This window comes from Cicer arietinum, chromosome 2 (genome assembly GCF_000331145.2).
Source record: "Cicer arietinum cultivar CDC Frontier isolate Library 1 chromosome 2, Cicar.CDCFrontier_v2.0, whole genome shotgun sequence".
Lineage (NCBI taxonomy): Eukaryota > Viridiplantae > Streptophyta > Magnoliopsida > Fabales > Fabaceae > Cicer > Cicer arietinum.
In genome coordinates this window covers 40,599,285-40,610,596 of record NC_021161.2, presented here as the reverse complement: position 1 = coordinate 40,610,596, position 11,312 = coordinate 40,599,285, and the positions used below count along the sequence as shown (strand labels likewise).

The 11,312-nt window shown below is 32.8% G+C and overlaps 2 protein-coding genes across 2 annotated transcripts; one reads left to right on the top strand and one right to left on the bottom strand.

Moving 5' to 3' along the window:
• Positions 1–3,963: 3,963 nt before the first annotated feature.
• On the bottom strand, positions 3,964–6,464 carry LOC101500394 (exocyst complex component EXO70B1-like). Its single transcript, XM_004490610.4, has one exon. It carries the CDS (start codon positions 6,072–6,074, stop codon positions 4,143–4,145), a length of 1,932 nt encoding a protein of 643 aa, XP_004490667.1. The 5' UTR covers positions 6,075–6,464; the 3' UTR covers positions 3,964–4,142.
• A 2,175-nt stretch (positions 6,465–8,639) lies between these two features.
• Positions 8,640–10,284, top strand: LOC101500062 (uncharacterized). Its single transcript, XM_004490609.4, has 2 exons — positions 8,640–9,390; positions 9,777–10,284. Exons 1-2 carry the CDS (start codon positions 8,729–8,731, stop codon positions 10,099–10,101), a joined length of 987 nt encoding a protein of 328 aa, XP_004490666.2. The 5' UTR covers positions 8,640–8,728; the 3' UTR covers positions 10,102–10,284.
• Positions 10,285–11,312: the final 1,028 nt, after the last annotated feature.

Here is an 11,312-nt window from a genome sequence, read left to right as displayed (position 1 = left end):
ATAATAATAATAATAATAATAATAATAATAATAATAATAATAATAATAATAATAATAATAATAATAATAATAATAATAATAATAATAATAATAATAATAAGAACAACAACAACAACAACAGTAGTAATAATATAACAATGCATACGAAGTTTATGACATGCTTAAAAAATCTAACGTTGCACATTTCTACCTATTTATTTGACGATTCTTCAAATGACTTACGAGGCAAGTTCCAACCAACACAAAGAAAATATCTTCTCTAGTTAATGATTCCGTCAATGATGGGTAGCATCTAAGGATGAGAATAGGTTAGGTCGTCCGTCAGGGGCCTATGGCCTGACCTACTTATAGTCTATTTTTAAGTCATCATAGTACAAGTTCAGCTCAACCGCACAATTTTTATAGTAAGACTCTATCATCAACGGCTCTGCGAGCATATGAGAACTGATTAAAAGCAAGAGTTCAATTTACAAATCTACCAATACTTGTTCAAAAAATTCTTCAAACCAATTCCAACTTCTTCACTATATATGTGGATCATTATTTATTGAGTTTGTCTTTATTGATCTTAAACCAAGAATTGAGAATTATTAGATCCCAAACACTTTTATCATACACATTATTTACATCTCAAGTCTATCTTTTATGTTATATTGAGTGTGTTTGTAAAAAATCATTTCTAAATTGAAAGGTGACAATAAAAATCATTTCTAGGTTGAAAGGTAAATATTGTAATTGATTAAGGTGTGATCAAAAGAAAATGTGTGACCGAGAACATTCTGGTTCTGAAATACATAGTGAAAATCTTGCGGTTGTGAGGACGTAACTAGCCCGAGTTTGGTGAACCAGTATACTTTTTGTATGTGATATTTCTATCCCTTATCTTTAACGATTTGATTACATAAACCACACTTCACTATAAATTAATTTGTTTTATTTACTTCTAACATATCAAAAACATTTGGAAATTTTATTTCAACCAAGATTAATATTGAGTTAATTTAAATTAAGTACATGAATTAAATTTTTAAAAGGGTCACAATTCAAGCATCCCATTTTTTGTGATTGACATTGCTACTTCAGAGGCAACTAGAAACCAGAGGCAACTAGAAACCAGAGGCAAACAGAAACAGAGGCAACCAGAAACTAGATGCAACCAGAAATCATATGCAACAAGAACTAGAGGCAAATATGAATCAGAGGCAAGGAAACTAGGAACTAGAGGCAAGGCAACTACAAATCAGAGGCAATCAGAAACCAGAGGTAACTGTGAACCAAAGGCAACCATGAATCAGAGGCAATCAGAAACCATAAATCAGAGGCAACCATGACTCAAAGGCAACCAGAAACTAGAGATAAACAAAATAAAAACTATCACATTTGACTTATATAAAGTTTAAGCTTTCACTAACTAATAAGCACAATTGTGATCCACTAGACCCTTTAATGTTGTTATAATTGTAATTTTATGAAATGTGACGAAATGAGTATCAATATTTATTATTTTTTGCTTTCAATATATATTTTTTTTTTGTATTAATAATTATGAATATAGAAATATGTATATATATTGAAAATTTTAAGATTTTATAAACATAAATAAAATAACAAAAAACATAAAGTTTGATATATTATGACTATTATAATTTAATTTGTCGGACAAAATTGGGGGACTACACTCTTCATTCCTTCCATTTTTTCTTCTTTTTAAAGTCACCCTCAAGATAGATCTTTTTTTTAAGTCATCATAGTACAAGTTCAGCTCAACCGCACAATTTTTATAGTAAGACTCTATCATCAACGGCTCTGCGAGCATATGAGAACTGATTAAAAGCAAGAGTTCAATTTACAAATCTACCAATACTTGTTCAAAAAATTCTTCAAACCAATTCCAACTTCTTCACTATATATGTGGATCATTATTTATTGAGTTTGTCTTTATTGATCTTAAACCAAGAATTGAGAATTATTAGATCCCAAACACTTTTATCATACACATTATTTACATCTCAAGTCTATCTTTTATGTTATATTGAGTGTGTTTGTAAAAAATCATTTCTAAATTGAAAGGTGACAATAAAAATCATTTCTAGGTTGAAAGGTAAATATTGTAATTGATTAAGGTGTGATCAAAAGAAAATGTGTGACCGAGAACATTCTGGTTCTGAAATACATAGTGAAAATCTTGCGGTTGTGAGGACGTAACTAGCCCGAGTTTGGTGAACCAGTATACTTTTTGTATGTGATATTTCTATCCCTTATCTTTAACGATTTGATTACATAAACCACACTTCACTATAAATTAATTTGTTTTATTTACTTCTAACATATCAAAAACATTTGGAAATTTTATTTCAACCAAGATTAATATTGAGTTAATTTAAATTAAGTACATGAATTAAATTTTTAAAAGGGTCACAATTCAAGCATCCCATTTTTTGTGATTGACATTGCTACTTCAGAGGCAACTAGAAACCAGAGGCAACTAGAAACCAGAGGCAAACAGAAACAGAGGCAACCAGAAACTAGATGCAACCAGAAATCATATGCAACAAGAACTAGAGGCAAATATGAATCAGAGGCAAGGAAACTAGGAACTAGAGGCAAGGCAACTACAAATCAGAGGCAATCAGAAACCAGAGGTAACTGTGAACCAAAGGCAACCATGAATCAGAGGCAATCAGAAACCATAAATCAGAGGCAACCATGACTCAAAGGCAACCAGAAACTAGAGATAAACAAAATAAAAACTATCACATTTGACTTATATAAAGTTTAAGCTTTCACTAACTAATAAGCACAATTGTGATCCACTAGACCCTTTAATGTTGTTATAATTGTAATTTTATGAAATGTGACGAAATGAGTATCAATATTTATTATTTTTTGCTTTCAATATATATTTTTTTTTTGTATTAATAATTATGAATATAGAAATATGTATATATATTGAAAATTTTAAGATTTTATAAACATAAATAAAATAACAAAAAACATAAAGTTTGATATATTATGACTATTATAATTTAATTTGTCGGACAAAATTGGGGGACTACACTCTTCATTCCTTCCATTTTTTCTTCTTTTTAAAGTCACCCTCAAGATAGATCTTTATGTGTTATATCTCCTTTCATACTCCAAGTTTGTGATACCATTATCTCCTTTCATACTCCTAGTTTGTGATACCATTCAAAAACAATCACCACAGAAAACCAGCTTATGTTTTCAATTAATTCAACTAATTTCAAGTATTTGAAAATATTTTGAACACTGCAAAATTAAAGATAAAAATGATAAACAAATGCAGATAAAAATTGATTTTGACTAAAAGTAGATTCAATTTAAAGAGATCTATGTTTAGATATATTAATGTAAAAAAGTGAATTAACTAATAAATCTTTGGTTAAAAATTAATTGAAAAGGAAAAAACTCCAAATTCTAACTTCAAGAGACAATTAATATCGGTGTCAAAATAAATTCTAAATGAAGCCATCTTTTACACGTCAAAATCAATTTTATCTCATCTAAAACCATCCTTAATTAGCTTGAACCCTCTTAAAATACTAATAGGGCCCTCTTAAAACTAACAATAAGAACTTGCATTCAAAAATGCAGTTAGTAAGATGAAAATTGAAAGAAGACTCTTTTGTTGAGTATAGGTTTCAAATCCAATTTACTGAAATGAAAATGAGAACCTTTGATCTTTCATCGAGGACTGTTATGAACTATGTGGTTACATGAGTGCACTGGGATCCAAATCCAAAGAGTAGTTGACAAGTGCATGGAGTTTAACCAAGTAAACTCTAAACATCAAAGCAAACAAAAAATTGGAAACACACATATGATAAAGTAATACATTCTAAATCCTGCTGATTCAGTAACTTCCTAGTTTTTATACTACACAATTGAAGAGTCCAAAGCAATGACCAATAAAAACAACCTCATTGTTGCACGAACTGTTAATTCTGTACCAAAATCCTTTTTAATTCTGCATAATAATGCTAAGTAAGCAGCAAAACATATAATAATATTTTTAGTATACAAGGTCATTCACTCATACATCTTTTACAACTATATTTGTGACAATCAAAACTATGTATTTCAACTACAAAACAAATACATACACATGAAATCACACAGCTTTAGCTTCGCTTTTGGCTACCAGTTGATCCACCGCTTCCCTGAAACAGATCGTTGAGTCTCACTTCGATATCCTCTGTTCCATACTTAATATATTTATCGCCATTCTTACCAAGTTCAGGAACACTTTGAAACCTCGCAATGAAGTTACCATAAGCTGGCAACAAAATTTTCTCAATGGAAACTCTTATTTCTTCCCTAAGCTGTTCATCATACACAAACCACAAAGACTGAACCCTGCATATATCATCAAACCCCATATTGAACGATTTCAGCTTCTCTTTCATCGATTTCGCAACCCCATTAGGCTGCAATGTTCCATTGTTCTCCACCTTCAAAAACCCAATCACCTTATTCCATGAACTTCTTTGATACTGCATATGGTACAGCCTAATTTTCATGGTGTGTTTTTTGATCCAATCATCCCCTAAAAGTGCTCCTAATTCACTATCAATAGTCTTCTGAACAATGTACCTACCGTTATTCATCAAAAAAACATAGCACAATGCAGGGTCCTTATAAATTTTGGACTTAGCTTCCAAATTACTCTCTAATAGTTCCATAATCCAATCCATTTGTACTGACATAGAGGAAGAGGAATGCATTCTATCATCAACCCTAGGGTAATCCTTCAAGGGATGTCCATAGTCTTCAAAAACTTGCTCCAATGTCTGCCTTGACCGACACGCGGCACGGAGATAGTTCATCACATATCGAGTAATTGGGTGAAGTCCGCCGTTGGGAACAGCCGCCTTCGCCGGATCTCGACGAATCAAATTCTCCAACTCCATGAAAATTCCTCTAATTGATTCCCCCAATCTCTTCCATATCGTAATCGCTTCATTCCTTAAAGACACACTATACTGATCACAAAATAAAGACTCAAATTCTGAAATTAGGTCACGCAATGTTTCAAACACATCGAGGATTTTAAATAACCGTTCCGGCGAACGGCTTCCGATTGCAACAGCATCAGCGAAATTCAACAGCTGAACTGTAGAACCTCTGCAAACCTCCATGAAAGAGAAATCTGCGGCTGATGAGAATCCGAAGAAGACGCGATCGCAGAGTCGTCGTTCGCTGGGGAAAAGTATCTTGAGAGCGACGTTGGAAGCTTTAATCCATCTTTCGATCTCGTCTTCTAGATCTTGCCATGGCATTTTGTGAACATCTTCTATGCTTAGCTTCTGTAACCCTAATCTCGAGAGGCTTTCTTCCAAGAACTCCCTCCGGCAACTGCTGTACACGTGCGAACACTCCTTCCCGAAACCGCCGGCAACCATTCGTTTTGCGATCTCGTGAAGGTCGTTGATCGTCCCCGACGGTAGAGCGTCGATTACGATGTCGTAGTCAGTTACCGGCAACGCTACCGGAATCAGATCCTCCTCTTCTCCGTTTCTCGCTTCGTCGTCGATTTCTTCATCTTCTTCCGAGTCAAACGGTAAGTTTTCAGTTGAATCGTTGTTCCGGTACGATTGAGTTAGGTCGAACGACTCGCCGCCGCGTTCCATGAGAGATCGGAACTCGTCCTCGAGACGGAACATAGCGTGTTGAAGCATGTCTTCAGCACGGACGAGGCACGTGGCGACGGATTTATCGGCGGAGAGGTGGCTCCACTCTGCTACGGCGGCGATTAAGTCGTCTACAGCGTCGAGGAAAGCACCGGCGTCAGCGGAATCTGCCCAGATAGGGTTATCAGATGAGACGTAAAGAGAGATCCGACGGTCGAGGTTTTTGAGGGAGTGATCCAGTGTGGCGCAGGTTCTAGGATCTGTCTCTACGACCTTATCAGAGAGATTCTCTTTTGAGAATCTTCCATCGAAGTTTGAGAATATTTGGAGAATATCATCAGCCATGTTATTGTTGTTGTGGCCCAGCGTTTTTGCTATGTGCCGTGCCACAGCGAGTAATTTCTCTTCTCCGTTTTCAGACATTTTTAGTGAACGTTAAGTTTATCAATCATGAATTGCATTGAGGAAAAAAGAAGCCTAAAATGGAACGAAGGAGTGGGATGTGGGAAAATTGAATGACGAATATGCCCCTTGAGAAACGCGGTTTTTGGAAATAAGTTAAGGGTAGAAGTGGTGTAATAGATGAGCAGAGAAGAATATAAAGTATAGAGTGAACGTGGAAAGCAGTTTGTTTGATTGATAGTATCAGTGATTCAGTAGTCGTTGCAGGTAACTTTGTTTTTTTCTGTGTCTTCTTTGTGTTTCCATTGGTGTAGTGTAACTAGGAAGTTTGATTTTTCCAATGCTGTCGTTAGGTCTTTCCCGTCTTTTGACTGGATTTCTGAGGTTTATTCTTTTTTGGATGAATGATTTCTGAGGATAATTTGATTGTAAATAAATAAAAGAAGAAATTTTATTTTGATGGTCTTTTGTTTGGAATTACAACCCAAAATTTTGTGACATGGAATTACGACCCTATAGAAAACTCTTCAAACTCTAAAATCAAACATGACATACTTTTACACAAAAGCATGGTTATAAATTAAGATTGTAGTTGCGGATGCAAATTGCCACGGTTGTCGTTGTAAACATTGTAAAATCAAACATGACATACTTTTACACAAAAGCATGGTTTTAAATTAATGTTATAGTTGTGGATGCAAATTGCCACTATAGTGGTTGCAAACATTGCAATGTATATTCCGGTCATTGCAATGTGAATTTATTTTTTTATTAGCACAAAATATTATAATTTATTATTAATATTTCAATTTCTATATCTTCTATTTTATCTTTAATATCTCATAAATATATTATTATCAACTTTTGTCACTTTAACATAGTGTTAATCTTTAACAATACACTCTAAATCTATAATACAGAGACAAAGTAAAATAGAAAAATAATTTGATTAATTACTATATAGTTTGTTGTTGTATAATGCAACACTTATTGTACCTACGACGCTGCAACATTATGATGTCATTTTTATGTGAATTACAATCACATCGCAATTGTAGTCTGATGCTAACTGTCACAACTGCAATATTATGGCTGGATCACGGGATATGGTCTGCAATTTAAATCCTTGCACAAAAGACCACCGCCCCATGAAAACATTGCTTCCATGCAATACTCTTCTCTGCCAAACAACTATGAATCATTAAGCATTGAAAATTATTATATTCTCCTTCTTTATCTTCAAGCAAAGTGTTTTTAGATTTTTTTAACGTTCAACAATGAAAAAGTTGTACATGTATATTATTAATATGTCATGTGAGATCCACCTGTGCGAAAGTGTTAGAGTTTGATTAATGGATTAGATGAAACCGATTAATGCAAACTAAGATCACTGAATAACAGAGCTTGATTTAGATGACTGGTATTTTGAAGGGATGATGAAGAAGATTCCTCCACTAGTTTCTCGAGTGGGGTGGGGTGTACCTGCACACGCTTCAAATAGCAAGTAAGAATTTGTATAGAAGTTTGTGTACCTTTATAATCTAGGGATTTCGATTATATAGAGATCTCCTCTAGATTTCTAGAATCTTCTTGTGGTAAATATTAGGGATCATCAGATTAGATGACCGTCAAAATTTCCCTCGTGATGTTAGGTAAGAGTCATTTGGTCATGGTATTTTGAAGGGATGATGAAGAAGATTCCTCCACTGGTTTCTCGAGTGGGGTGGGGTGTACCTGCACACACTCCAAATATCAAGTAAGAATTTGTATAGAAGTTTGTGCACCTTTATAATCTAGGGATTTCGATTATATAGAGATCTCCTCTAGATTTCTAGAATCTTCTTGTGGTAATCATTAGGGATCATCAGATCAGATGACCGTCAAAATTTCCCTCGTGATGTTGGGTAAGAGTCATTTGGTCATGTGAGAAGTGGCTACCATCAAGTGACTATGGTTGTGATAGGGTTTCTATCCAACACTAGTGATTAGAAATCCAAATGATCTAAGGTAGACCATCACATTGGATTCTATTTAGTTTGACACTTTGTCCTAAGTTCAAAAAGTTGTGTTGTAAAGTGTGTTGATGTTAGGCCTACCCAATATTGAGTATAACTTATGTGAACACGAGTTCGACGCATAACACATTTTTTTCATTAAGGAGTAAAATAAACCTCAAAAGTGAATTAAGAAATTAAAAATAACTAAGTTGTTTCATCATTTCCGTTTTTGGAAATAAATTGATATTGATCTTCCTAATAAAAAATCTAATTACCATAGTCTGTCCCTATATGTAACTTATGATTCAAAATCCTTTTCAAGTAATTGCTCCTTGAATTGGGTTAAATAAAAGAAAAAAAATACAAAACCTCACACTCTCAATTGCTTGTGAAAATCGTAGAGAAGAGAGATAGAAAATTATAGTTATACCTGGAAAAGAAGAAAAAAAACTAATTCTACTATATATCATGAAAATTAATATTCAACGACACTGCTTCTACGCGTTGTTTGTTGCCTTACCGACATGTGCAGAAAGCCATGTTTTTGTCATCATTGTATAGAAAGACTTTAACACCCAAAAAAACAAAATAGAAGACATGCACATCTTATAGTGTTCCATTTCATTTTAGCGTTTTATAAAGTTAAAATTAAAATCTCACCATCTCATCCAAAAAAAAATGTCTCCAATCATCCCAATTCTCAATTTCTTAAACCACCCTATATTATGGAGATTCACAGGTTTCATATCAAGTATAATTGGACTTCTCTGTTACGCACTAAGCTCTTCTTTCAAACATCTATTTGGAGAATGGAATTTACTAAAAATCTTCCTCTATGTAACTTTAAGTTTCATCACGTGCATCATTGTGTTACTCGCAAAAAAATGGCAACTATCAAAGAGTCTAATATTAAAAGCTCACGTGGGTTTTTTAATTCTTATGCTAACCTCTGTTTACTCATTTTTTTATGACAAATCAGTGAATGGAAAATCAGATGTATTAGGTTTGATTTCGTGTGTGGCTTTTGCTTTGATGTCGTTGAGTTTGTCGAGACAAATTGACCTAGGATTTGAGGTTGATTTGCTCAATTTTTTCTTAGGTTGTGTTACGGTGCAGCTTATGAATTTTAATTTGATGTTGGCTTCAATTGGAGGTGTGTTTTGTTATTTCGTTATTGTTCTTCGGGCTTCTTTGGAGTCTCAACAAAGGATTAAGGATGTTGGTGCTACTGTTTCTGATCATGTAGAAATAGAAATTGAGGGTGTGGAAATAAGAGGTGAACATAGGAGCAATAGTGAATATAAGAATCAGCACCAAGAATTACCTTCATTGCGGAAAAGGTTAGTATCTGATCATGTAACCTTTTTGTTTTTCTTGTTTGAAATTTTGTTTTTAATATTTATATAATTTTGTTTGAAATTTTTAATATTTAAATAAATAAATAAATTCTACTTCAATTATGTCCAAGTAGTTTTTTCAATTTTGTAAATGTCCCAAACAGAGTTTATTGAATTTAAGCTTTTTAATATAAAATATTTGATGAACACTTAATGCATTGTCCTAATCGGTAAAGCCTGTTTTGTCTTTAAAGTGAAAAATAAATAAATTGGAAATCCATTATTTGCTAAATTCGGTTCTTAATAGAATATGTGCTTAGTTGCTTAAAATGCATAAGAAATACATTAACATTATAATACCAATTATGATTCTGTATTTATCATTTTAGGCATTTTGTGACGTCTGCTCCAGAGGAAGTGCATCCAAGGAATAGTTTAGCTGCTTACGTGGAATTTGTTGATGCTGCAAAACGCATACGAGCTGCATATAGAGAACACACAGAAGAAGAAATAAAGGAATTTAATTTTTTCAATCAAGAGGCTGAAGCACGAAAGAGAGTGGCAGCCATCATGATTCAACATGCCTTTCATAACTACAAGGCAAGGAAGATGACTCAAGCTGCTACTCGTATCCAACGTACCTTCCGAGCAAGGAAGCTTCGCAAAATCTATTTAAGTGCAAATTCACTTACTAGATACTCCATTCGATCTTAAATATAAGCGATAATTGACAATTGATATTATTTGTTTGATTTTTTTCTTACATGTTGAGAAATCATAAATTATCATCTCACTCAGACATGTAAAGCACCAACTTAAGACACGCGCACTATTGGAGTATAGTGTCGTGGTAACATATGGCTACAAGTAACATAAATAAAAACTCAATTTCTAAATCTATGAAATAAACTCCAAAACTAACAGAAAATTGGGAAAAGTAACAAACTGAAAATTTCAATTTTCTAAATAGAAGTGTTAGTTAAACAATTCATGCAATGAATGACATGCATAAAAAACAAGAACCTCACACATATCTTGAACCCTAAACTTTATAGGAATTATTTCTACGCTGAATGCATAGTTTCATCATTCAAAATACATTCATTATAACTGAGGAAAATACAGAAATATCTTAATAAAATTTTTTGTTTCAATTCAATAAAACACAGTGTATTACTTTTCTCTCACAATCTCAAAACAAAAAAAACAGAGAGGGAATGAATCATTAACAAACTTGAGCAGAGAAATCACAGGTAGATATGAATGAAATTGGATCAAAACATAAATCTAAATGAACAGAACCTACATAAAAGTAACAAATCAGAAATCTCCTGATAAGTGTGATCCGACAGATATAGGATGCTGGAACAGCTATAACAGAACATTATGATTTTCAACCAACTATATATGTCGATATAAATTCTTTATTAAAAACTGTTGAAATATAAGTATGTTATTGTGTGAATTAAAAAAAAAAACATATAAAGATAAATGTTTTTCTTAAACTCATTCAGTTCATACAGCACTGAAAAAAGATAAAAACTTTCGATGACTTCTAGTTCAATTCAATGATTAAAATCAGATATAATGACTCACTAAGAAAAAATCTTAGATATCAAAGAAATCAAGCTCAGCTTTGAGGAGAAAGAGATTCATTTTTTTCTTCTTCCATTTTTCGCCTTTAAGGAACTTAGCTTCATCTTATTTGACAACTATATATTGTATTAATCTTCCAATCAAGCATAAAGAGTGATAAAATCTCCTGTAAATATCATTTTTAAGAGATCATTTAAAAAAATGGCAAAATGATTTTTTTTAATCTATAATAAATAAGTCCAAAATAACTTATATTATTTTAAACAATGTTCTTATAAAAATAGTCTAAAGTTAAAATCATTTTCATAAAACTATATAACAAACTACCC

Bases quoted from the DNA above. Each gene is read 5' to 3' on its own strand.
- LOC101500394 (XM_004490610.4), bottom strand. From the start codon at position 6,074: ATGTCTGAAAACGGAGAAGAGAAATTACTCGCTGTGGCACGGCACATA.
- LOC101500062 (XM_004490609.4), top strand. From the start codon at position 8,729: ATGTCTCCAATCATCCCAATTCTCAATTTCTTAAACCACCCTATATTA. The intron at 9,391-9,776 runs GTTAGTATCTGA...TTATCATTTTAG, and splicing joins TTACCTTCATTGCGGAAAAG to GCATTTTGTGACGTCTGCTC.